At 42.8% G+C, this 23155-nt stretch overlaps 1 protein-coding gene across 1 annotated transcript in view; it reads right to left on the bottom strand.

Annotated features, from left to right (window-relative positions):
- ADGRA2 (adhesion G protein-coupled receptor A2) overlaps nucleotides 1–23155 on the bottom strand; it is a 241145-nt gene that overhangs the window by 106678 nt on the left and 111312 nt on the right. The window contains exon 2 of the mRNA XM_068274957.1: nucleotides 14318–14389. Within this exon, the coding sequence (XP_068131058.1) occupies nucleotides 14318–14389 (72 nt within the window). The remainder of the gene's footprint in view (nucleotides 1–14317; nucleotides 14390–23155) is intronic.

Here is a 23155-nt window from a genome sequence, read left to right as displayed (position 1 = left end):
CTCTTAGGGACAGTTAGTTACAGGACTATATTTCCTGTGCAACACTGTTGAAGATTTTGGTGCTATATAAATACTAAATACTAATACAAAAAAAAAATAAACCTGGCCTAAAAAAGAAGGAACACAAGACAATGACCTAATATGGTAAAGATTAGATTGTGACCTCCTCAGAAAGACAGTTTGTGACATGACTGATTGATTGATTAGTAACGCTCTATAAAAGCTCTGTGGAAGATGTTGGCGCTATATCGAAATGCAATAAATAATAATATATGTGGTGAATGCACCCATCCTTGCTCCAGCACAGCACATTGGAAGCCACAGTTTCCTCTCTTCTGGAAGCTGGAATACTACATTGTTTGGTATAGGCCAGTTCACTTGAGTGCTCCTGTTTAGGTAGTAGAATCAGAACTCTTAGGCCTCATTCACACTCGGGCACTTTATGCACGCAATTTGCCTGATCGCCTATTAGGGTAAACCTATAGGATTACTCACACTGGAGTGATTGCGGTGCATTTGCGATTTCAGACGATTGCGAACGTGCTACATCAAGCATTTTCCTGGCGACTGCATCACGATTCACATTCACTGGAATGAGAATTGCTAAACACAATCGCTGAAAAAAGCCCTTTAAGGTGTTAGGAGTGGTTTACACTTTAACTGATGCGTTGTGCATGTGTTGCATTTCTGGTGAGAGGAGTCAGCAAAGCATATAACAAAAAGAACACCATTACTGCTGTGAAGAATGGAAATGCATCTCTCGATGTCTTGATGTCTGAGAAGGAAGGGGGGGGGGGGATATGTGTGTTCTGCAGTGGCACTGAGAGTTTGGTCAGAGTTGATGGCAAGATTAATGCAGCATCAATATCATAAAATACTGGAAGACAATGTTCTCTCATCAGCCCAAATGTAGCACCTCCTCCACAACTATCTCAAAAGACCAATAGCCATCATTGAAGCTAAATGGGGGAATATACAGTAGTACTAAGAACTAAGGGAATGCAACTAGTAGATGGTAGAAGGCACCCAAATAGACACAGACTGTATCCTATATTATACAGTAGTAATATATGATGAAGTAAGGTATCAGTATTCCTACCTTAAAGAGAATCTGTACTCTAAAATTCTTACAATAAAAAGCATACCATTCTATTCATTATGTTCTACTGAGCCCCTCTGTGCTGTTTCTGCCACTCCCTGCTGCAATCCTGGCTTGCAATTGCAATTTTTTTGCACAAACAAAAGACATAGCAAGTGATAGGCTGAGAGTAGCTCAGTGTGTGAGTCATACAGAGTGTGCAGGGGGCCTGGAGAGGGTGTGTATAGCTTCTATCCAATCACAAGCAGCACAGCACATTCCAGCCTGACTGCCTCAGCCCGACAGAGGAGAGAAGATTAGATCATATAAGAGAGATAATACAGCCACTGTGCAACTAGGAAAGGTTGCAGTAAGACAGACCACATTAGAACAGGTATAGGAACTTATAGGATAGAAGAAATAAGGATGAAACATTTGTTACAGAGTCTCTTTAAAGGAGTCACACTCACATTCAAGGTAATGATTGAAACTTCTCAAATTTTATTATGCACACTCAACAAGGCGTTTCAGGTCAGTGGGTGTGCCTGATATAATGTGTCAGAAGTCCTGAGCGCCATAAGTCGAGGGGGATGTAAACTTTTGAACAGGGACCATCTCAACATTTTTGTTAATGATTGTTTTATTTTGGGATGTCTCACAGTTTAATTTGAATACCATTAATAGAAAGCTTTTAACGGTTACTCATGTTTTCCTTAAAGAAGTCTACACATATTATAAAATCTATCAGGGTGTATAAACTTATGAGTGCAACTGTACATTTATGACCATCAGACAAACAGATGGAATTTTTTTTGCCAATCTCTGGTTATTTCCACAAGATAAGGTCATCATTCACCAGTGCTGTAACTTTCCTTCATTACACAAATAGATTTTACTAGGCAGTTGAAAAATGGTGAAAGTCTTAACTGACTGAAAAAAGTCACAGTGACTATACAATGATATCTGATACAACACGGAAAATATAGAACATTTTGTACTAACAACTGTATCAAATAAAATACAGAGCATCATCATGTTTCCACACAAGACTCATAATATCATATTGTACGTTTTTATCTAAGGAATGAACACTGGTATGCTTGTAGAAACATTCAAAGTTTTATCTGGATTTTTTTTTTACTGTTGTACTGGAAAAATCAGTAAAGAAATAGTACAAAGCATAGTTATTATCATTTCATTAGACTGTCCAGGGATGTAATATAAGCGTGATTACTTGATAAGGAAACACAATGCCAAGGATTCCAGAATTATTTCTTACGTGCTGTTACTATTAAGAATTATTTTCCTAAAGTATCTCCATGAAGCGGACTACAAATTCCTTCTTCTGGCAGCATCACTAAGGGCCTGTTTCCACTACACGCAGATTCTGCATGCAGAAAACTGACTCCAATGAATGCCTATGGGAAATCTGCATCAAAAAAATCGCGTTCAGTGGAAACAGGCCCATAGGCATTCATTGGAGTCAGTTTTCTGCATGCAGAATCTGCGTGTAGTGGAAACAGGCCCTAAGGGTTCTGAAGCTTAAAGTGAACCAGAGTTGAAAATAAACTAATGAGATAGACAATTGGATCTGTCCTTCTACTCCTAAAAATGACCTTTTTTTAGATATCTAAAGGTTTTATTTTATGTATAAACATGTACAAAGCAGATTTAATGTTTCATAGTCTCTGCTCTATTGCAGTGTCTCAAGAGTCCCAGAGTGAAAATACATGAACTATTGAACTTTTTATCTTTTCCTCTCACAGTAAAAAGCCCAGGTATCCGCTTAAGGCACACACGCCGTATTTTTACAAACGACGGGTCTGTCAGACCCTCCCGCAGGGCGGTCGTTCTGCCGACAGTAGCATGTGAGTACAAGCTGTCGGCAGACTGATAAGACTGTTTTTGACTGATCCTTGACAGACAGATCAGTCAAAAACAGTCTTACCAGTCTGCCAACAGCCTATACTCACATGCTGCTGTTGGCAGAACGACCGCCCCATGGGAGGGTCTGATGGACCAGTCGTTTGTAAAAATACGGCGTGTGTACGCGCCTTTAGGAAAGTGTTCTATAGCTGTAATTTGTTATCAGTGAGCCGACTGGGTCCAGACTGGAGTGAAACTGTCAGTTCCATAGCTAATTATAAACTCTTTCAAGCAGGGAAAAAAAGAAAAGGAGCACAGCACAAGTGTCTGTATGCTTGCCACTGTATATACACATGTCTATCTCACTATGTCACGTCATCTCTGGTACACTTTATGGATGATAAAGCACAGCTTTGTGAGAAGCAAAACTGAACTCGTGTTTGAGAAGGAGGCTACAGCAGTGAGTTAACTTACCTGGATGTTTGCTGTGGTCTTCCACGCTGCACTCCATCCTCCTGATACTTTCTTATAGTATCTGGAAAATGGAGTGCAGCGTGTAGCGTCACAGTAAAACGTTCAAGGTGAGTTAACTCTCCCTGCCGTGGCTCATAATGATAATAAAACTCACACTACATCTAATATAAAAAAGCATAACCCATTTGCCTTTACAGGTCAGTAGACCTGTAACAAAAACAGAATTATACATCAAAACAGAAACTAACAACATTTTGCCCTGCAGCACCTTGGCTGATGCCTTGTTCATCATGAGTTTGCATGGGTTTACTTCCAGCCCTCTGGTTTATTTCCACATTTTATTAACATACTGATGAAAAGGTCTATGGAAAATTTGTCTGTGCCCACTAGCATGCTTTCAGCTGCGCTTTGGGATCGCCCATGATTGCTGGTGATGCCAAAAAGTTGTATAGTGATGAAAGTCACTGGAGGTGAACCCACACCTGCAGCCTTTTTGGAGTGATTTCACTCCAATGCAAAAGACATGAGTGATTCAAAAATGATTTTGCAGTGACTTAGTGGGCAATTTTAATGATTCAAGTTTAAACTCAAGGGCGTAGCAATAGAGGTTGCGACCACATCGGGGCCCTTGGGCCAGAGGGGCCCCGAGGTGCCCTTCCTCAACTGCAGTATTATCTCTCTTATGGTCCTGTGCTCATAATAATCACTTCTATAGATACTCTAAATAGTAGTAATCATTAACAAACAGTTCCCCACCCCCTTCTTGCACCTCTGACACTGTAGTTGCCATTGGCAGGTTTTGGTGCGCCATATCAATTGTTATGTATAGAGTGCTTGGGGGGCCCAAAGTAAAACTTGCATCGGGGCCCACAGCTCCTTAGCTACACCACCGTTTAAACTACTTGCCAGGGTCTCCTGAGACCCCTCTATCACAAGGTATTATCAGCAGTCTTCTCTGGAGATAGAGAAGTGATGATGACCACTGGTGGTGGTGGTGGGGGGGGGGGGAGCAACCCGGTAAGACAGAAAGACAGACATCATTATTTTATTTCCTTAGGGAGACATCTACTTGCCTATGGCGAGCATTACTGATTATTCTTCTTTATGAATTTTAAGATAATTACTAAAAAAAAAAATCTCAAATGTTTTCCCAAATCTCTGCTAGACTGATCTAGAGCTTGGTTCAACACAGTTCATGTCGCAATGCCCTTATACTGGTATTTCACAAAATAGTTTACTATTCCTTGTGATCAAGTTGGTTTCCTACCTCTGTGAAGGAATCAAACCATTAGACCAACGCTCCTCCTCCCTAGACTCAGATGCTGTGAGCAGCTACAGCCATGTGCCTGACCTCCTCTTCCTAATGCCTGGCATGCACGAGTCGATCTGGCGGCCGATTAGCCGCCGGATCGACTCCCGCCACGTCCCCGCTCGCGGATCGATTCCCGATTGGGATCGAGTGGGGAATCTATCCGGCAGGTCATCGGACCTGTCGTATATTATCAATCGAGCCATCAGCCATAGCATTAGGGAAGTTATTGGAAATGTTGTCTATCTTCAGCTTGAATCCAGGTTGTCAGGAAACAACAACTTCAAGCCCCTTCAATATTGCTTCAAGAAACATCACAGCTGCAAAACAGCGCTCATCCAGATCTGCAATTATTTGTTCATGGCAAGAGATAGAGTGCTCCATCTTGAATCTGCTAGATCTTAGAGCAGATCTTGATATAGTTTACTAATCTAGTTAAGTAATCTAGTCTGCTTCCACCACCTTCAACTGGTATATGTTCTATGGCTGTCACTCTCATATTTACAGAGTCCTTGTTATGGTATTCTTTAAAATGTCTCGACACACGGTGCTGGTTATAGCCCTTCTCAATGTTCCTCCTATGTTGACCTACCCTTGCTCTTAGTTGTTGAGTGGTTTTTCCAACATATTAGTCCACAAGGGCAGGTCAGGAGGTACACTACAAAATTGAACTTACATTGTAGTCTTGACTTGATTGAATAAAATGTCTGTGTAATCAAAGATTTAAAGGTTGTGGTCCCATCCTCAAAGGACCCGAAGCACGGGAATTTCTTCTGTTTACATTGGTGGGTGCCATTTGTTGAGATGTCTCCTCCTTGTTTTAATTTGAAAAGCTCTTGGTCTGCTTGGAGCTATAATATTTTTTTCATTTTGGCGCTCCTGAAAGTACATCTGGGTTTATCTCCTATATTAGGTCTTAAAAAGGCGTCTGCTCTTATGAGCTGCCAATGTTTCTTGAGCATAACTCAAATTTTGTTGTGATCTGTGGAACATCTTGTAATGCAAGTTATTGTACTGGGGTGGAGGCTCTTAATATATATAAAAGTGTTTCAAAATGTCTACAATTCCATATAAATTAAAAAAGGGAGAGGCAATTGCTTACCTAGTATTGGCACCAATTCAACTGGAAAAATATGTTTTTTTAAGCACAAAATAAGACAAGGAGTTTCACGGGTACTTGCCCGCTTCCTGAGGTCAGTTCAACAAAACTGTGCCTTACTATTCACGGTTTCAGAGTGCGAGTACCCCTATGAGTCTAATAGAGGTGCTCATATTTTGAAACTGTGAATACTAAGGTACAATTTAGTTGAACAGACCTGAAGAAGTTGGCAAGTACCCATGAATGCATTGTCGGTCTTGTGCTTGAATAAACCTCTTTTTCTAGTGGAACTGGTGCCAAATCTTCTTCCTTTTTCTTTTATATGGAATTGTAGACATTTGAGAAAAGCTGTTTGATATGTTGGGTCGTTTCATCCCGGTACGATACTCTGATCTAAATAGCTCTGACTGTGAACATAGCTTATTTTCATCTAAGAAATACTGCAAAATATAAACATCTTGTTCTTTCACAAGATCAAGCTAAATTTTCCCTTTCTAACATAACAGCTGGACTGCTGCAATATGCTCTACACAAGTCTTCCAAACAAGGACCTGCACTGCCTACAAATACTAAAGGTGGCCATACACTTAAAAGATTTGCAGCAGATTTGACGATCAGACAGATTTCTGCCAGATGCCTGTCAAGTCAAATCTGACAGGAATCTATCTGATGTGTGCCACACACTAAGAACAGATTTCCAATAGATTTCAGAATGAAATGTATTGGAAATCTATCTAAATGCATTATTGGACCATTAGATCCAATGCAACTCTATGGGCTATGGTTCAGCTAGATCAACCTAAATCTTCAGTCCTGTCAGATAGATCAAATCCATCGAAATCGATCGATCGATTTGAAAGAATCAATTTGATTGATCAATTCTATAGAATCGATAGTTCGAATAATGGCTGAAATCGACCTGTGTATGGGCCCTTTAAGAAACAAGAATTCTTCACCAAGACCACTAGTTACCCATAAAAATGGAGAACTATTTCTAAGACCGGCCTACGGTCATTCAAACTCTTGCATAATTTAGACTCTGGTTATCTAAAATGAATCTTGTTGCAGTTGCACCACACCTTCTGCAACCTCAGATAAGCAAGATCCAATAATCAAATCATTTCCATAGTCCATTTCAAAACCTTCAAAAACAAGAGCCTTCTGTCATGCTGCTCTTGCCCTATTGAACTCCCAATAACACTCAGTCAGGAATGCTCCATCCATGGATGTGTTTAAATCCAGGCTGAAGCCCCCATGTTTTCAGTCTGCCACTTGAGGCCTCTTCTGCTAATTTTATTCTACCACCTCACATGTTCATTGCAGCTTTGTCAGCTTGCTTCATGAGATAACTGGAGACTTCCCCATAGTCTTCGCGCTATTCTGATCAACCTCTCCTAATGTCTCTTTAAGTAAGCGGACTAGACTCCAATCAGCAAGCAAGGAGACTGCAATCAACAGGAGAACAGCTTTCAATTAAAGTGAAGCTCCAGACTAAAAATCTACTCAGCAGCACTAAAAAGGCTTGGTGTTTAACAGTTTCACAGCATCATAACTTTGTTTTTTTTTACCCAAGGCTCATTTTTAGCTGCACAGAAGAAAAAAACCAGTTGTGTTTTTAGTGGATCTAACTTTTACACTTTGGATCTAAGGAACTCCTCAGTATACATCATGTGGTGGAGGGGTGGTAAGATGGGATGTGGAGCATGCTTATTTGCTATTCCTTGACCTCAGTATTGAAGCAAACACTCCCACTCATTGCTGATGGTCCTAAGAGCTGGTGACTAGAACGAAGAGGCACACTTGTGTGATCACTCTCTGCTTATTGACAGCTCCTATAGATACGAGCGCTGTTAAAATAGCACAGGAGATATGGGCGCAGCTAGCGCCACCACAGGCCGTAATAGGTATTATTGCTATAACAGAGCATAGTGAGTAACTTTGGCGCCATCAGAAGACGGAGCTTAAGTTACTTTTAAAACACTGTAATTCCAGCAATAGCTGGAAGCTGAATTACATCATTCCCCACTATCCACGTTGACCTAGAAGGGGAATAGTAATTAATGCCGTCGGGACTTGTGCAGGAGCAGAGTTAGCCATGTATCAGCTTTATCCTGTGCCCAAGTCTCCCGATGGCCGATTCATAGGTACGCCTATAGATGGGGGGAGGTGGCTTGTATTACTCTGGCGTATGCAGAGATCTGTGAAAGGGTGAAAAGGGTGAAGTGAAAAGGAGGGAAAAGATGACACATGCCTCAGAGAACCTCAGCCACCAATGATTACATTTGTCAATGACCAGATAGCTTCTTCTGCTTGTACACACAAGGGATGCGTGGTAATCCTTAAACGTTCTTTTAAGTAACTAAGAGTAGTTACAGAAATGTTAGTTTTGGGTGTATAAGCCCACTTTAAAGACATATTATACATTATATATACATTTATATCAGTTGTACCTGCACATTGCTGTGTCTAGGTTATGCACTACATTTTAATGAATCGGGATGCAGTCCGATGAGGCTGGCACCACAAAAAGTAAAATAATGCTTTTTTATTTAAACGTCATTAAATCAACATCAATGTCAATGTAAAAATAGAAAAGAAATGACCATGGCGACAGCCCACTGTTTTATGCTTGATGCCCTTTATCAAGCCATATAGCCATACAGATATGAGGGTCAGGCCCTCCTTACATACTGTATTTTTTGGACTATAAGACTCACTTTTTCTCCCCAAAAGTGGGGGGGAAAAGTCACTGCGTCTTCTAGTCCAAATGCAGGAAGTTCCTGACTTGTGAACGCTGCCAATACTAACCTCCAACCCACCATAATGTCAGGGATTCCCTGTACTGTGCCCGTGCAGAGGAGGACAAAGGAGGGAGCGTCTTATAGTCAGAAAAATATGGTAGTAATTAGTGCACATATCAACCAAGTTTACACTTACATTGACCAATAGCACCCCCTGAACACACAATGGGGACCTGATGGACCCCTGACGGGGAACTACAATGTCACAACACTCACCAATAGTACCCCAAGGCAAACTGCAGTACAATCCACTATGTGGGAGATGGTAAACAAAGTCCCAAAAGAAACGCTACCTTGTCATCATCCCGGCTGCCACGCTGGGGAGGTGCATCATGTGACCAACCACGTGATGAATCGGGATTACTTAAAACTAATTTAATTAAATATAGTTGTTGTCATTCTATAGGCGAGCTTCATTATCTCATTACCCTTAAAGCAAATTTTGTTTCATAAAGGTTTGGGGCCTCTACACTTTCTACAGTTTTCTACATGACATGAAAAGATTTATACATAAAAGGAAACTGTATATTAGATTTTTTAAATCTTTTTTAAATGTTGGAGTCTGGATTCTGCTTCCTTTCTATGTCTTTCCTGGCTTTAACAGCACCGCTTGCACAATAGCAATACTGGATTTCTTTTTATGTGTCTATTCCTACCAAAATATCTAACCTATATGATCATTCTTGTGTAATATGATTCAGGCTTGCTGTTTTCTATTCCACTTATTTGGCAGAAACATACAAGTTCTCGTTTTTTTTCATTCCAGTAAAAGTATATTTTTTCAAACCAAGAAAGTTTGCAGCTCAATAAAGCTCTGTGTGATTACGCCAGCATAGGACTGTTGGCATGCTACCCCTTAGACACTTCACTTCATACATCAAACAAAATTATCCTCCCGCCCCCTGAACTCACAGCTGGAACCTATAACCAGGCTCCCTCTGGGTCTGAGGGACAAAATAAGCCTTCTGCTTTCCCCAATTTCTGCATACCTCCATCTAACCCACAGCTCGGCCATAAATCTCAGGCTCATTACAAACCGGCCAGACTATAAAGATTCCTATTGCTGGCAGATAAGAGAGCTCTGTTCTGGAGGCCCAGCATGCAGTACAGTGGACTCAGTGATGATCCGAACAATTAACTCCGTGTGTGTGGAGATTCCACAATGCTGCACAATATCATGCAGGTCCTCTATCATGTTCTCAGACCTCAGCCATGAGAAGTCACATTTACAGGCTGGATGAATGGTTTAGTGTTAACAAGTGCCTCTCTTCAGAGCAAGGGTTAAAAGAACACTTCTGTCCGTTTCATCGGGCTTGAACCAATCCTAACCGAAAGTTAGCACAATTTCTAAAAACTTCTGCAAAGTCTTCTGGGAAGTTGCTGGTCCAACACGAGGCTGGTCAAGATTCAAACTTACATATTCTAGTTTTACAGTGGATGCTCAATTATGTCTCAGTCGTGTGAAAGAACATTGGCAAGCTTAGTACAGACTCTTTCTCAAGGCCTAAGACCCATTATGAACTTTCCATCATTTATAATGCAAACTGTTGGATTCACATTTAGTTTCCCACAGAGTAAGCATCTTTATATTATGGGTGGGTAGAAGACCAGTAATGCAACTCATCTAGATAGGATAACACTGCTAAAACTCACCCCTGTAGGTGCTGTTTACACTGGATGGAGTTTGAGTTGTCTGAGTGCAGTTCAGACCTGGCCTGACAGTACTGTGGCATATTTTATATGCATGGCATATACTGTACCTACACCTATTCTGAAAAAAAAAAACATGCGATGAGCGGCCTTTCTTGGTTTGCTTTCCTCGTTGCCATGGCGACGAGTGGAGTGAGGTCATGGACGTCAGCCGACGTCCTGACGTCAGCCGCCTCCAATCCAGCCCTTAGCGCTGGGCGGAACTGTTTGGTCCGGCTGTGCTGGGCTCGGGCGGCTGGGGGGACCCTCTTTCGCCGCTGCACGCGGCGCATCGCCGCGCTGCGGCGGCGATCAGGTACCACACGCGGCTGGCAAGGTTCCAGGTGCGTGTGCAACTTTTTATTTGATGAAAATCGGCCCAGCAGGGCCTGAGCGGCAGCCTCCGGCGGTAATGGACGAGCTGAGCTCGTCCATACCGCCAGGCTGGTTAACTGATGCAGCCGGATTGGTTGAAGCCTCTTTCCCTCCTGTTTTTCCCTCCCACACACCTCTGTTCCTCTCTGATTGGCTAATATTTCTCATGCTTCTCAAGTTACAGAGTCACACAATCACAATGCACTTTCTATTGCAGAGCTGGGTGGTAGTGTCTGAAGACTGTCTGTATCTGCATTGGCCTCCCTCCTCCCAGAGTAAGGGAGGAAATTACATCAGGATTGGCTTCAGACACAGGGATTCCAAAATGGCAAATGCCTGAAACAGTTTTCTCTTTATTTACTATATAAAACTCACTGAAATAAAAATGTGGACAGTGCAATACATATGTTATGTACGTAGAGCAAGTATCTATCTACTTATATATACCGTATGTGTGTGTGTGTGTGTGGGGGGGGGGGGGGTTGATAGTGTAGCTGACAGCTCCTCTTTAAAGGGGCACTACAGCGAAAAACTGTAAAAATTTAAAATATGTGCAAACATACAAATAAGAAGTATGTTTCTTCCAGAGTAAAATGAGCCATAAATGACTTTTCTCCTATGTTGCTGTCACTTACAATAGGTAGTAGAAATCTGACAGAAGTGACAGGTTTTGGACTAGTCCATCTCTTCATAGGGGATTCTCAGCAAGGCTTTTATTCTTTATAAAGATATTCCCTAAAAAGGATTTAAACATTGAAGCTGGCCAGCTTCCCTGCTCGCTACACAGTTTTTTGGCAGTTGGACAGAGCAACTGCCATTCACTAAGTGCTTTTGAAAATAAATATATCCCTGAGAATCCCCTATAAAGAGATGGACTAGTCCAAAACCTGTCACTTCTGTCAGATTTCTACAACCTATTGTAAGTGACAGCAATATAGGAGAAAAGTAATTTATGGCTCATTTTACCCTGGAAAAATGTACTTCTTATTTGTATATGTTTGCACATATTTTCAAATTTTTTTTTCCGCTGTAGTGCCCCTTTAAGGGCGGAAACAATTTTTACATTTTAGCACTCCTCCCATTCGTTCGACAATGTCTTTATCACTGCTTATCACACCTATATGATGAATACATTTTTTTTTCACCACTAATTAGGCTTTTTGGGGTTATACTTGTTTCCAGCAACTACTTTATTTTCTATGCATTTTATAGAGAAATAAAAGAAAAAGAATGAAAAAAATATCAATTTTGCCAGTTCCATCACCAATAGTTTTAAAATAAACAATGCTACTATAGATTAAAACCACACATTTTATTTGCCCATTTGTCCCAGCTATCACAACATTTAAATTATGTTCTTAGTACAATGTATGGCGACAATATAATTATAGGAAATAAAGTGTTTTCTTTCCTGTTTTGTGTTTTTTGTACCTTATCAATAATTACATGCCCCTATTTGCTTAAATAACAGTAATATACCCTCAATACATACATATTAAAAAAAGCTTAGATTCTGGGGTAACTATTTATGTAATTTGTTTAAAACTGCCACTTCTTTTTAGTTAAAAGGCGTTTATGTTTTGGTAACAGGGATGGACTTTGTAAATACAATTTTTCTTATCGTATGTTGTGCACTTTATGTATTTATTTTTTATTGGCAACCTTAACTAACACTTACAACGATAAAGTTGTACTACAAAAAGGGATTAAACGCCATAGCAGAGAGTGAAGATAAGGAGCAGTAAAAAGTAGTTTATGGCTATGCTATGCAAACAAGCTGCAGTACTGAAAATGTAATAATGTAAGCCCCACAGCAATAAGATAGCTTACAGCTATACTGTGCAGTCAAGCAGCAGCTCTGCTCAATGCCTGGTCTAATATTTTGCAATTGCAAAAACAGTACAATAAGCCAGAGCATTAAACAATGAACAATGGTTTACTATACGGTAATACATACACTAGTGCCTCTATGACAAATCTGCCTGTACTAAGTTCTAACATCACTGCAAATGCTGTGCAATAAGCCAGCATAGAAACGGAATTCCCCTCATATATTTATCTTTCACATAGCCTGTTAATGATGCTATGCCCCTAACCAGGTGGTATTTTGGAACGGACAGAACCATTTAACTTGCTAAACCACACTTAACAGTTAACCATTTAACTTGCTAAACTCCAAATGTTGTCATTTGCATGCATCTATGAAATTCAGCTACACTAAAATGTGTAAGGATATTGATCCTCAAGGGCTGAACTCCCTAAGCACCTTGACTATACTCTGTGCATGGAGGGTTTGGTTTCTTTATATAGTTATGGGTGCTCAATCATCACTTGTCCCCGAGGAGATAATAGCACTAGCAGTTACTGCTGCCCCATCACTCCCCTTCACTTGCGGCAATTAGTCCTGTTTATGTAGCTGTTGGATGCCAGTATTCCTGTAGTCTGGCTTGAATGACGGCTATAAACACTTTGACATGTGTGCCTATGAATGTGGTTGTTCAGAGCCTTACGCCCGCTGAAAGGTTTTAGTAAAAGGACCAGTGAAAAGAGGGGAAATATGCATAGTTCCATGCCAACCCAACAGCCACCCTGACTTCTGGAATGTAAAACAAAGTAGACATTCCAATAATTACCACAGCCAATGTCTTAAGCCACATCAACTTATAAGATGCCTGTCGTCCAAGAAAATCAGGATTATTCTATGTGACAGTTAATAAAGGGATTGATGTACAGACATGCAGCTTGGCTGCCTGCTGAGCAGCACATTCTATCCTATGAAGAGGGGAGGAGGAGGATGAGGATGAGCAGCAATAATCCCACTACCAGCGGCAATGCGAATTACAATAGCAATCAGCTGAGGGTATGTCAGCTTGCTGAAGTTGGAACACTGGTACAACATGTTAGAGAAAATCTATGTAAAACGTGAAGGACTGTGACTGGCTCTCCTATGCATATTATTTATGTTACTACTGCATATATTCTGTGTAATGCCATATATCATTTGTTAAAGTAATAGCCTAAAGAGGAACTGTAGTGAAAATAACAATTATTAAAATTGCTTATTTTTTACAATATTCATTTCTAGATTATTTAGTCAGTGTTTGCCCACTATAAAATCTTTTCTCTCCCCGATTTACATTCTGAAATGTATATCACTGGTGATCCGTACGGAATTACTGAGAGTTCTATGCACAGAGGGAGATATTGCTTGCTTGGCAGCTGGAAAAATAAATACGTTATTTCCCACAATGCAACAAGGTTCACAGACAGCAAACTGTCATAACCATGGTCATGACATCACACTGTGGGAGGGGTTTCACTACAATATCAACCATACAGATCCCCCCTGGTGATCTATTCAGGAAAAGTAAAGATTTCTCGTGGGAAAGGGGGTATTGGGGTATCAGCTACTGATTGGAATTAAGTTCAATCCTTGGTTAAGTTTCCTCTTTAGGTGGATATTGTATTGGCTCTTCCCATGTAAATTACATTAGTATCAAATTTGCTTTATTTCAAAAGTTTAAAGACAGTATTCCGGCTCCATAACATACACACAAACATAACACAAGTCAATGAAAGTTTGCTATCCTCTTATCTTGAAAAAAATAAATAAACTTTCTACTTACAGCTTCTCCAGTTCCTGCAGTCCATAGAAAGAGCCATTCCGCAGTGTGGTTATCTTGTTATTGCTGAGAATCCTGTGGACAGAAATAATGCCATTTAATTCATTTGGATAAGAAAGAGCTTGTGGTTTAGGAGGCCTAAGCTCCCTGTGACCTTTACTGCTGTACCAGGAGTCACTGACACCATCACTAGAGTACAGCGGCCATTACCACTATGAAAGCTCAACGCCAAACAAATACAAAAATAGAACAGCCCAGTTATGCAGTCATTCATAATATCACAGGAATTTTCCAGATCTGATAGGGTCAATGCCTGGAGTCTATTTTTCAATACGGTTAAAGAGGAACTCCAGTGAAAAGAATGTAATAAAAAAGTGCTTAGTTTTTATAATAATTATGATTTAGTCAGTGTTTGCTCATTGGAAAATCTTTCCTCTCCCTGATTTACATTCAGACATTTACCACATGGTGACATTTTTACTGCTGACAGGTGATGTCACTGGAAGGAGATGCGGCTTACTTTTCTGGCAGTTGGAAACAGCTGTTATTTCCCACAATGCAACAAGGTTCCCACAGTGTGATGTCAGGACCTCAGAGCTGTGAGACGCTGACATCACATGTCGGAGGGGTTTCACCACAAAATCAGCCATACAGAGCTCCCTGATTATCAGTTTAAGAAAAGGAATAGATTTCTCATGGGAAAGGACGTATCAGCTACTGATTGGGATGACGTTCAATTATTGGTTACAGTTTCTCTTTAAATTAATTTACCACTTATGTGACAAACTAAAATTGAAAATCAAGTTAAAAGTGTGAGTGTCAACAATGTAGACAACTCAATGTGCAAGTGGTGGTACTGCATGGAGGGAGCTCAGCACACTTTCTCAAAAGTTCCTGTTGCATGGAGGGAGCTCCAGACAGTTTTTCCAGACACTGCTACATTTAGGGAGCTTCACCCACTTTCTTCACAGGCTCTGCTCCATGGAGGGAGCTCCACACACTTTCTCCATAGTTCCTGTTATATGGAGGGAACATCACCCAGTTGATTCTGCATTGAGGGAGCTCCAACCACTTTTCTCCACATGTCCTGCTCCACGGAGGGAGCTCCATACACTTTTTCCATAGTTCCTGCTACATGCAGGGAACATCACTCAGTTGATTCTGCATTGAGGGAGCTCCACCCATTTTCTCTGCATGTCCTGCTCCATGCAGGGAATTCCACTTTCTCCACAGACCCTGCTCCATGGAGGAATTCCACCCACTTTTTTCATAGACCCTGCTCTATGGTAGGATAGCTCCACCCACTTTCTCCTGCTCTGCTCCACTGAGGAAGTTTCACCCACTTTCTTCCCAGACCATGCTCCATGGAAGTAGCTCTGCCCCCTTTCTCCACAGACCCTGCTCCATGAGGGAGCTCTGCACATTTTTGCAGAGGCTTTGCTGCATGGTGAAAGCATCAACCACCTACTTTCTCCACAGATTGTTCTGAGAAAACTCTTCTTACTCTCTCCATGGATCTTGCTGCATGCGGAAACAAAGCTCCCCACTTGAGATATGTCAGTCAGCTGCCCCCTTAAGCCAGCCATATATATATAGACAGGTAATTGTGTGAGATAGCTCAATTAGAACAATTAGGAGAAAAAGGTATAAAGTAACTAACACAAAAAACAATTAGTTGAGAAAATTTTTTGTAAAAAACTAATGTTTTCACTGATCTCTCACACCAGGAATCTTTATTTAAAGTTACACTGTAGGCAAAATTTTCCCAGCTTCCCACAGGCCCAGTCCAACATTTGTTCAGAACTTCTAAAAAATGAACCTTTAAAGGACACTCGAGGTGAAAATAAACTAATGAAATAAACAACTGTATCTATCCTCTGCCTCCTAAACATGACTTAAGATATTTCACACATTTTTTTTTTATATTTAAATCTACTTTTTAAGTTTTTACTGTTTTATTGTTTTTGCTCAATGACCCATTCATTGAAGTATACCAGAGCTAAAATCTATGAACTATTGACCCTTTTTAGCCATGGGCAGCACGGTGGCGTAGTGGTTAGCGCTCTCGCCTTGCAGCGCTGGGTCCTCCGTTCTAAACCCAACCAGGTCAACATCTGCAAGGAGTTTGTATGTTCTCCCCGTGTCTGTGTGTTAATTGGCTTCCCCCGTGTTAATTGGCTTCCCCATAAAATTGTCCCTAGACTATGATACAAGCACTACACAATAATCCCTACTATAGTCCTATGTCTATGTATGTAGACTGTAAGCTCCTCAGAGGGACAGTTAGTGATAAGACAAAATAATCTGTGCAGTGCTGCAAAAGGTGTTGGCGTTATATAAACACTAAATAATAATAATAAATAATTAAAAAATAATCTTTTTCCTGCTTTCAGAAGCCATGTTCTGCTAGGAAAGTATTTTATAGCTGTAATTTCTTATCAATGAGGGTCACATTGTAGTCTGACTCAGACAGGAACTGTGTGAGAATCTGCTCAGCTGCCTGTGCAGACAGGCAGCGTTTTGACCACTGTTCACGTCTGCATTCTGCAGGTCTCTTTAAGAGAGACTTTCTGTCAGTTTTGCAGCTTGTGTTGCTGAGGGATTTGCATACATTAGTCATGCAAATCCGTTACCTGCCTTCTTTTGATGACTGGCACTATAAAAGCATTCTGCTCCCAGAATGCTTTGCTGGACATTTCCCTTCCATGGTCTGTTCCTGATGGACACTGCTGGAGTGTCAGCCATTCTCGTTTGTTGAAGTTATCTTAGTGTAATTCGTGGGGATGCACTAGGCAGTTCCCTAGTGCAGTTAGGATTGCATTATCTGTTTTGCCTGTTCCGTCTGTCTTGTGTTTGGATCGCACAAGCCCTAGCGTTAGCGGCTGTGGATCCTTCTGATTGAGTCTGGAGTGTAGGTTGGAACAGCGGTTGTTTCTGCCTACCTCATCTGTTCTGTCTGCCGTGTGTTTGGATCCTTCTGTTCTGTCTCCTGGGATCGCGCTAGCTACTTTTCGCTAGCGCTGGTGATCCTTCTGTTCTGTCTCCTGGGATCGCGCTAGCTACTTTTCGCTAGCGCTGGTGATCCTTCTGTTCTGTCTCCTGGGATCGCGCTAGCTACTTTTTGCTAGCGCTGGTGATCCTTCTGTTCTGTCTTCTGGGATCGCGCTAGCTACTTTTCGCTAGCGCTGGGGATCCTTCTGTTCTGTCTTCTGGGATCGCGCTAGCCACTTTTCGCTAGCGCTGGGGATCCTTCTGTTCTGCTACTCTGTACCTGGATCGCGCTAGCCACTTTTCGCTAGTGCTGTGGATCCTATCTCTCGCTTGTCCCTGTTTTCGTGTGTCTGTCTTGTCTGATTCGAAACGCTTGCTGTAGGCTCGGTGAGGTAACCGTTAAGCAAGCGCTCGCATTCTCTGTTTCGTGTTTGTCTGTCTTTGGTTAGTTAGGCGTGCTTGTCTCTGTTGTGCGTAACACGCGGAGACCGCGCACGAACGCGTGCACTGTTGCGAATGAGTGCGGTGTTCGCGTTCAGCTAGCATTTGTTATTTTCTTTATCTTTCTCTTTGTATGATTTGCTGTGCCTTTGCTACCCTTGTGCTCTGTCCTGCTCAGTCTTGTGTCGCTATTGGCAATCGCCATTCTTGCGATTGCGTTTCCTACTTCGTTTCCGCCGTTGTGTGTTCGCCGTCGCTGGGTGGCGACTAATTTGGTGGGCACACATTGGTTCTATCCTTTTGCTCTGTTCCCTGTGGGCTATCCAGCCCTGCCTGATTGTACCTTGTCCCGGATCTGTACAATTCCCATTTGGCATCTGTGGCTGTGCAGCGGCTGTGTTCGCCTGCACTCCACAGCGCCATCTGCCGGTGGGAATTGCCCTCTGCGGGTGCATAGCACCTAGCCTGGGTGTCCGCAATAATACGCTTGTGGAGGAAATCCGCCACGTCAGCGCACGTCTGGTGCGCTGACCACGGAGACGATTCCACAATCGTTACAGAATGTCCAGCCAAACCAAAATTCCCAGGGCAGAGGGAACCTTCGATTTTGTTCAGATGTCATTGCCTGAGGCAAAGGCATATGTGGATCCTATTATAGGTAGGATCGCACACTACATTAAAGCAGTTAAAAAGTCTGTCCTCGTTCCTGACCCCAACCCATATGGAGATTACCTAGATACTGGGTTGTTTGAACCGCCATTTGCCTCATGGGAGATTGGGGCCTTGTTGGAAGAGTTTGATTTCGATTGGAAAGCCTTTTGCGATTTTTATATCGCAAAGAGCGCGGATGACCTGAATGATTGTCTCGACTCTATGTACCTTTTGATCGATTCTGATGAATGTGATGAGTGTGATGTGGATCTGGTGATTTATGTGTGGCAGGCTATTTTGGACGAATTGCACACACACCAACCAATTATTTCCAATAAAGAGATACCATTGTCACATGATTATTCCTGTCTTTCTGGGGTAAAGCAAGTGAGTTTGGACACTGTGCGACCTGAAATGAATGGGTGTGCCTTGACTGTGGACACCTGCGTGAATTCTGATGGAGTTTCTCCCGTTTGTTTAGAGGTTAAATCTGTGCGATCTGATGCCGGTTTCTCAGATGTTCCTGTCGATTGTGATCGGCGTGAGTGTGTCAGCTTTGTCAATGATTTGTGGGATCCCTTGTCATGTAAAAACAGATCTTCTCTCAGTACTACTTTAAGATCCTCCATCTATGATCTCGCTATGGGGAAAATTCCCAAACGATGCAGTTTCAAGAGTAAAATTAATATGATTCCTCATGTTGTTGTCACAACTTCCCCTAACATTGTTCAGTATGAATGCTCAGACCTAGTCAGGTGTGAATGGGAGCCCCCGTTCCAGAAAAAACAGCTCGAAGCGTTGGTGTATGAATTGGAGAACGATTCAGAGTCGTTTTGTGAGTACTACATTGCCAGAAGTGAATCTGTCTTGAGAGCATGTATAAGTTATGCTTCCGCCTTAAGAGAAAAAAAGGGGTGTGAATTTGACTTCGTGAGTCCGCTGATTTGTATGTGGAAAATGATTCTGAATGAATTACGTGTACGTCATTCAGGTGACGTTTGTAAAGATACATTGTCAGCTGGCGTTTCTGAGATCCAGCAATCCAGCCTGGAGACCTCAGAATCCCTGTCTTTGGAGTGTTCGGTTTCGCAACCTAAAGCGATTGTGGATTCGCAAATTTTGCATTCTGTCTCCTCGGATTCGACATCGTTAGCCGAGTCTAAGAGTGAGACAGCACTTTGGTTTTGTAAACCTGATACTGAAGCACCTTTGCTCTGTCCAGAGAAGGTGTCTCTGAGCCTGCCCTGTATCATGAATAAAGACATTCTGTCCACTCGCATTGACATTTGCGAGTCTGATTCTGAAGTAAGTACTGACTCTCCACCCAGTAATCTGGATGAGTCAATATTACCTTGTTTAAAATGTCCTGCAGTGTCCCTAGAGGCTCGTCTAGGTATTGCAACCATTGTTACCTGTTTCTCTGCTATTTTGGAATTGCAGTCTGGTTTGACTGCTATGGAGGAATTTCCCTGCAGTGAAACGAAACTCAGAAAGCCAGAGTTAGTTTCACTAGATATTTCTGTGTATCCCTGTCCTGATGATGAAATTCAGTCTCAGTTTATGGTGGAACCTTCCCTGGGACATCTGCCCGGTTCACAAAATAAAGTTCAAGCCTTGCCCTGTAACATGGATAGTTCAGAATCCTTCTTAGGAAACTTGAAAAAGGATGTTCCTGAGGTCCTGTCTGACCTCCTGGAGATCTCTGAGTTCCTCCCAAAGGGTGCAGAACTTGTAGGAGACGTCTCCTGCCCCCCAAGTCCTTCTGAGGTGTTTCCCACTTCAGTAGGCATTGCTGCCTTGCTGGCTACCTTTTCAGCTCTGATGGAGCTTCACGCCTGTGTAGTCAATGATGATATTATTGTCACAGAAATTTCTGAATTTGTATCCGAGTCTTCTTTTGAAAGTCCAGTACCTGTGACCTCCACTCATGATGATTCTCTGCCCGGTACTGGTTTTGGTCTTGACGTGCCGGACTCTGAGGTTGGCAGTTCACCGACATGTCCTGAGGTTTCTCCTGTGCTGGTGTACCCCAGTGTGCTCTGTGACCCAGAAAGCCCAAGTGTGCCTCGGTTACCAGCGTACTCAGATGCTTCCTCGGTGGAGACATGCTCTGATATGGCCTGCCTGCTTGCATGCCCAGAAGTGGTCCCTGAAAGTCTTGATCTTGATGGGTGTCCTCGTAATTCTGAATCCGGAATTGTCATTGGTTCCATGGGGGTTCTTGGTAATTCTCCATGTGAGCCTGGTGATTGTTCTACCCTCTTGGGATCTCTGTGGAGCTTCAAAAGGTTCTGGGAGATTCCGGGAGAGATTTTGCTTGGTACCCTGGATAAGATCAACGGTGGCTTTTGTGTTGTAAGGGACACTTCGAACAGGTATTGTGGCAGGTTTGGTATTTTCGGACGCTCCTTGGAAGGTGGTGGGTATTGTCTGGAGGGTGTCGATGGCTTCTTCTCTGGCGTTCACAGTCCTGATGGGTGTTATACTGAGACTAGTAGTACTGATGGGCATGTTTCGGTGGCTTCTGTTTCCGATGAGGTCGGTTTCGGGTGGACTGACTCTGGAATTGGACCTTGTCGGGCTGCCCCGACCTTCATGAGTCTTCTGTTAGAATGGTTTGGAGATATCAGTTTTGAGGGTCGTCTGGAATTCGACCCTAGAAGGGGGGGTACTGTGAGAATCTGCTCAGCTGCCTGTGCAGACAGGCAGCGTTTTGACCACTGTTCACGTCTGCATTCTGCAGGTCTCTTTAAGAGAGACTTTCTGTCAGTTTTGCAGCTTGTGTTGCTGAGTGATTTGCATACATTAGTCATGCAAATCCGTTACCTGCCTTCTTTTGATGACTGGCACTATAAAAGCATTCTGCTCCCAGAATGCTTTGCTGGACATTTCCCTTCCATGGTCTGTTCCTGATGGACACTGCTGGAGTGTCAGCCATTCTCGTTTGTTGAAGTTATCTTAGTGTAATTCGTGGGGATGCACTAGGCAGTTCCCTAGTGCAGTTAGGATTGCATTATCTGTTTTGCCTGTTCCGTCTGTCTTGTGTTTGGATCGCACAAGCCCTAGCGTTAGCGGCTGTGGATCCTTCTGATTGAGTCTGGAGTGTAGGTTGGAACAGCGGTTGTTTCTGCCTACCTCATCTGTTCTGTCTGCCGTGTGTTTGGATCCTTCTGTTCTGTCTCCTGGGATCGCGCTAGCTACTTTTCGCTAGCGCTGGTGATCCTTCTGTTCTGTCTCCTGGGATCGCGCTAGCTACTTTTCGCTAGCGCTGGTGATCCTTCTGTTCTGTCTCCTGGGATCGCGCTAGCTACTTTTTGCTAGCGCTGGTGATCCTTCTGTTCTGTCTTCTGGGATCGCGCTAGCTACTTTTCGCTAGCGCTGGGGATCCTTCTGTTCTGTCTTCTGGGATCGCGCTAGCCACTTTTCGCTAGCGCTGGGGATCCTTCTGTTCTGCTACTCTGTACCTGGATCGCGCTAGCCACTTTTCGCTAGTGCTGTGGATCCTATCTCTCGCTTGTCCCTGTTTTCGTGTGTCTGTCTTGTCTGATTCGAAACGCTTGCTGTAGGCTCGGTGAGGTAACCGTTAAGCAAGCGCTCGCATTCTCTGTTTCGTGTTTGTCTGTCTTTGGTTAGTTAGGCGTGCTTGTCTCTGTTGTGCGTAACACGCGGAGACCGCGCACGAACGCGTGCACTGTTGCGAATGAGTGCGGTGTTCGCGTTCAGCTAGCATTTGTTATTTTCTTTATCTTTCTCTTTGTATGATTTGCTGTGCCTTTGCTACCCTTGTGCTCTGTCCTGCTCAGTCTTGTGTCGCTATTGGCAATCGCCATTCTTGCGATTGCGTTTCCTACTTCGTTTCCGCCGTTGTGTGTTCGCCGTCGCTGGGTGGCGACTAATTTGGTGGGCACACATTGGTTCTGTCCTTTTGCTCTGTTCCCTGTGGGCTATCCAGCCCTGCCTGATTGTACCTTGTCCCGGATCTGTACAATTCCCATTTGGCATCTGTGGCTGTGCAGCGGCTGTGTTCGCCTGCACTCCACAGCGCCATCTGCCGGTGGGAATTGCCCTCTGCGGGTGCATAGCACCTAGCCTGGGTGTCCGCAATAATACGCTTGTGGAGGAAATCCGCCATGTCAGCGCACGTCTGGTGCGCTGACCACGGAGACGATTCCACAATCGTTACAAACTGCCACTTACATACCTGATGTTTAACACTTTCAGGCAGAGAAAGAAAAAAAAGGAACACAGCCTAGTTATTCGTGTGCTAGGCGCTGTACATACACATGTCCATCTCATCATGTCACATGTCACCTCGGGTATCCTTTAAGAACAATCTGCTCTAGATGTCCATACACATCATTAATTTTAATAATTGTATTAAATCTCTCTCTCTATATGGCCAGTAATGATAGTTATGTCTAGGAGATCTCATGGAGAGGCATGTGATTTGTTTCATCAGCTAATAGATTTGGAAAGCTCTGATTTGCTGTGATCACATCCAGCACATGATCACGACTACCAAATCAGAGACTTACATATCTATCACCTGACCAAACTGATCACATGCTTCTTCACGAGTTCTCCTAGACATGGCCATCACTAATAGCCATCTTTATGGATGTTCTGGGGTGGGAGAAGGATGGTTTATATGAGGGAAAATGATAAGGGGCGTTCCCCAGTAACAGGCATGCAGCAGGTGGGGAGGTGACACAAGAATCTGCAATATATAGTGCTGTCACACTCCTAAGGCTATGAAGT

Source organism: Hyperolius riggenbachi, chromosome 3, assembly GCF_040937935.1.
Source record: "Hyperolius riggenbachi isolate aHypRig1 chromosome 3, aHypRig1.pri, whole genome shotgun sequence".
NCBI lineage: Eukaryota > Metazoa > Chordata > Amphibia > Anura > Hyperoliidae > Hyperolius > Hyperolius riggenbachi.
The sequence above is the reverse complement of the archived record's forward strand: the minus strand, read 5'-3'. Positions and strand labels throughout refer to the sequence as shown.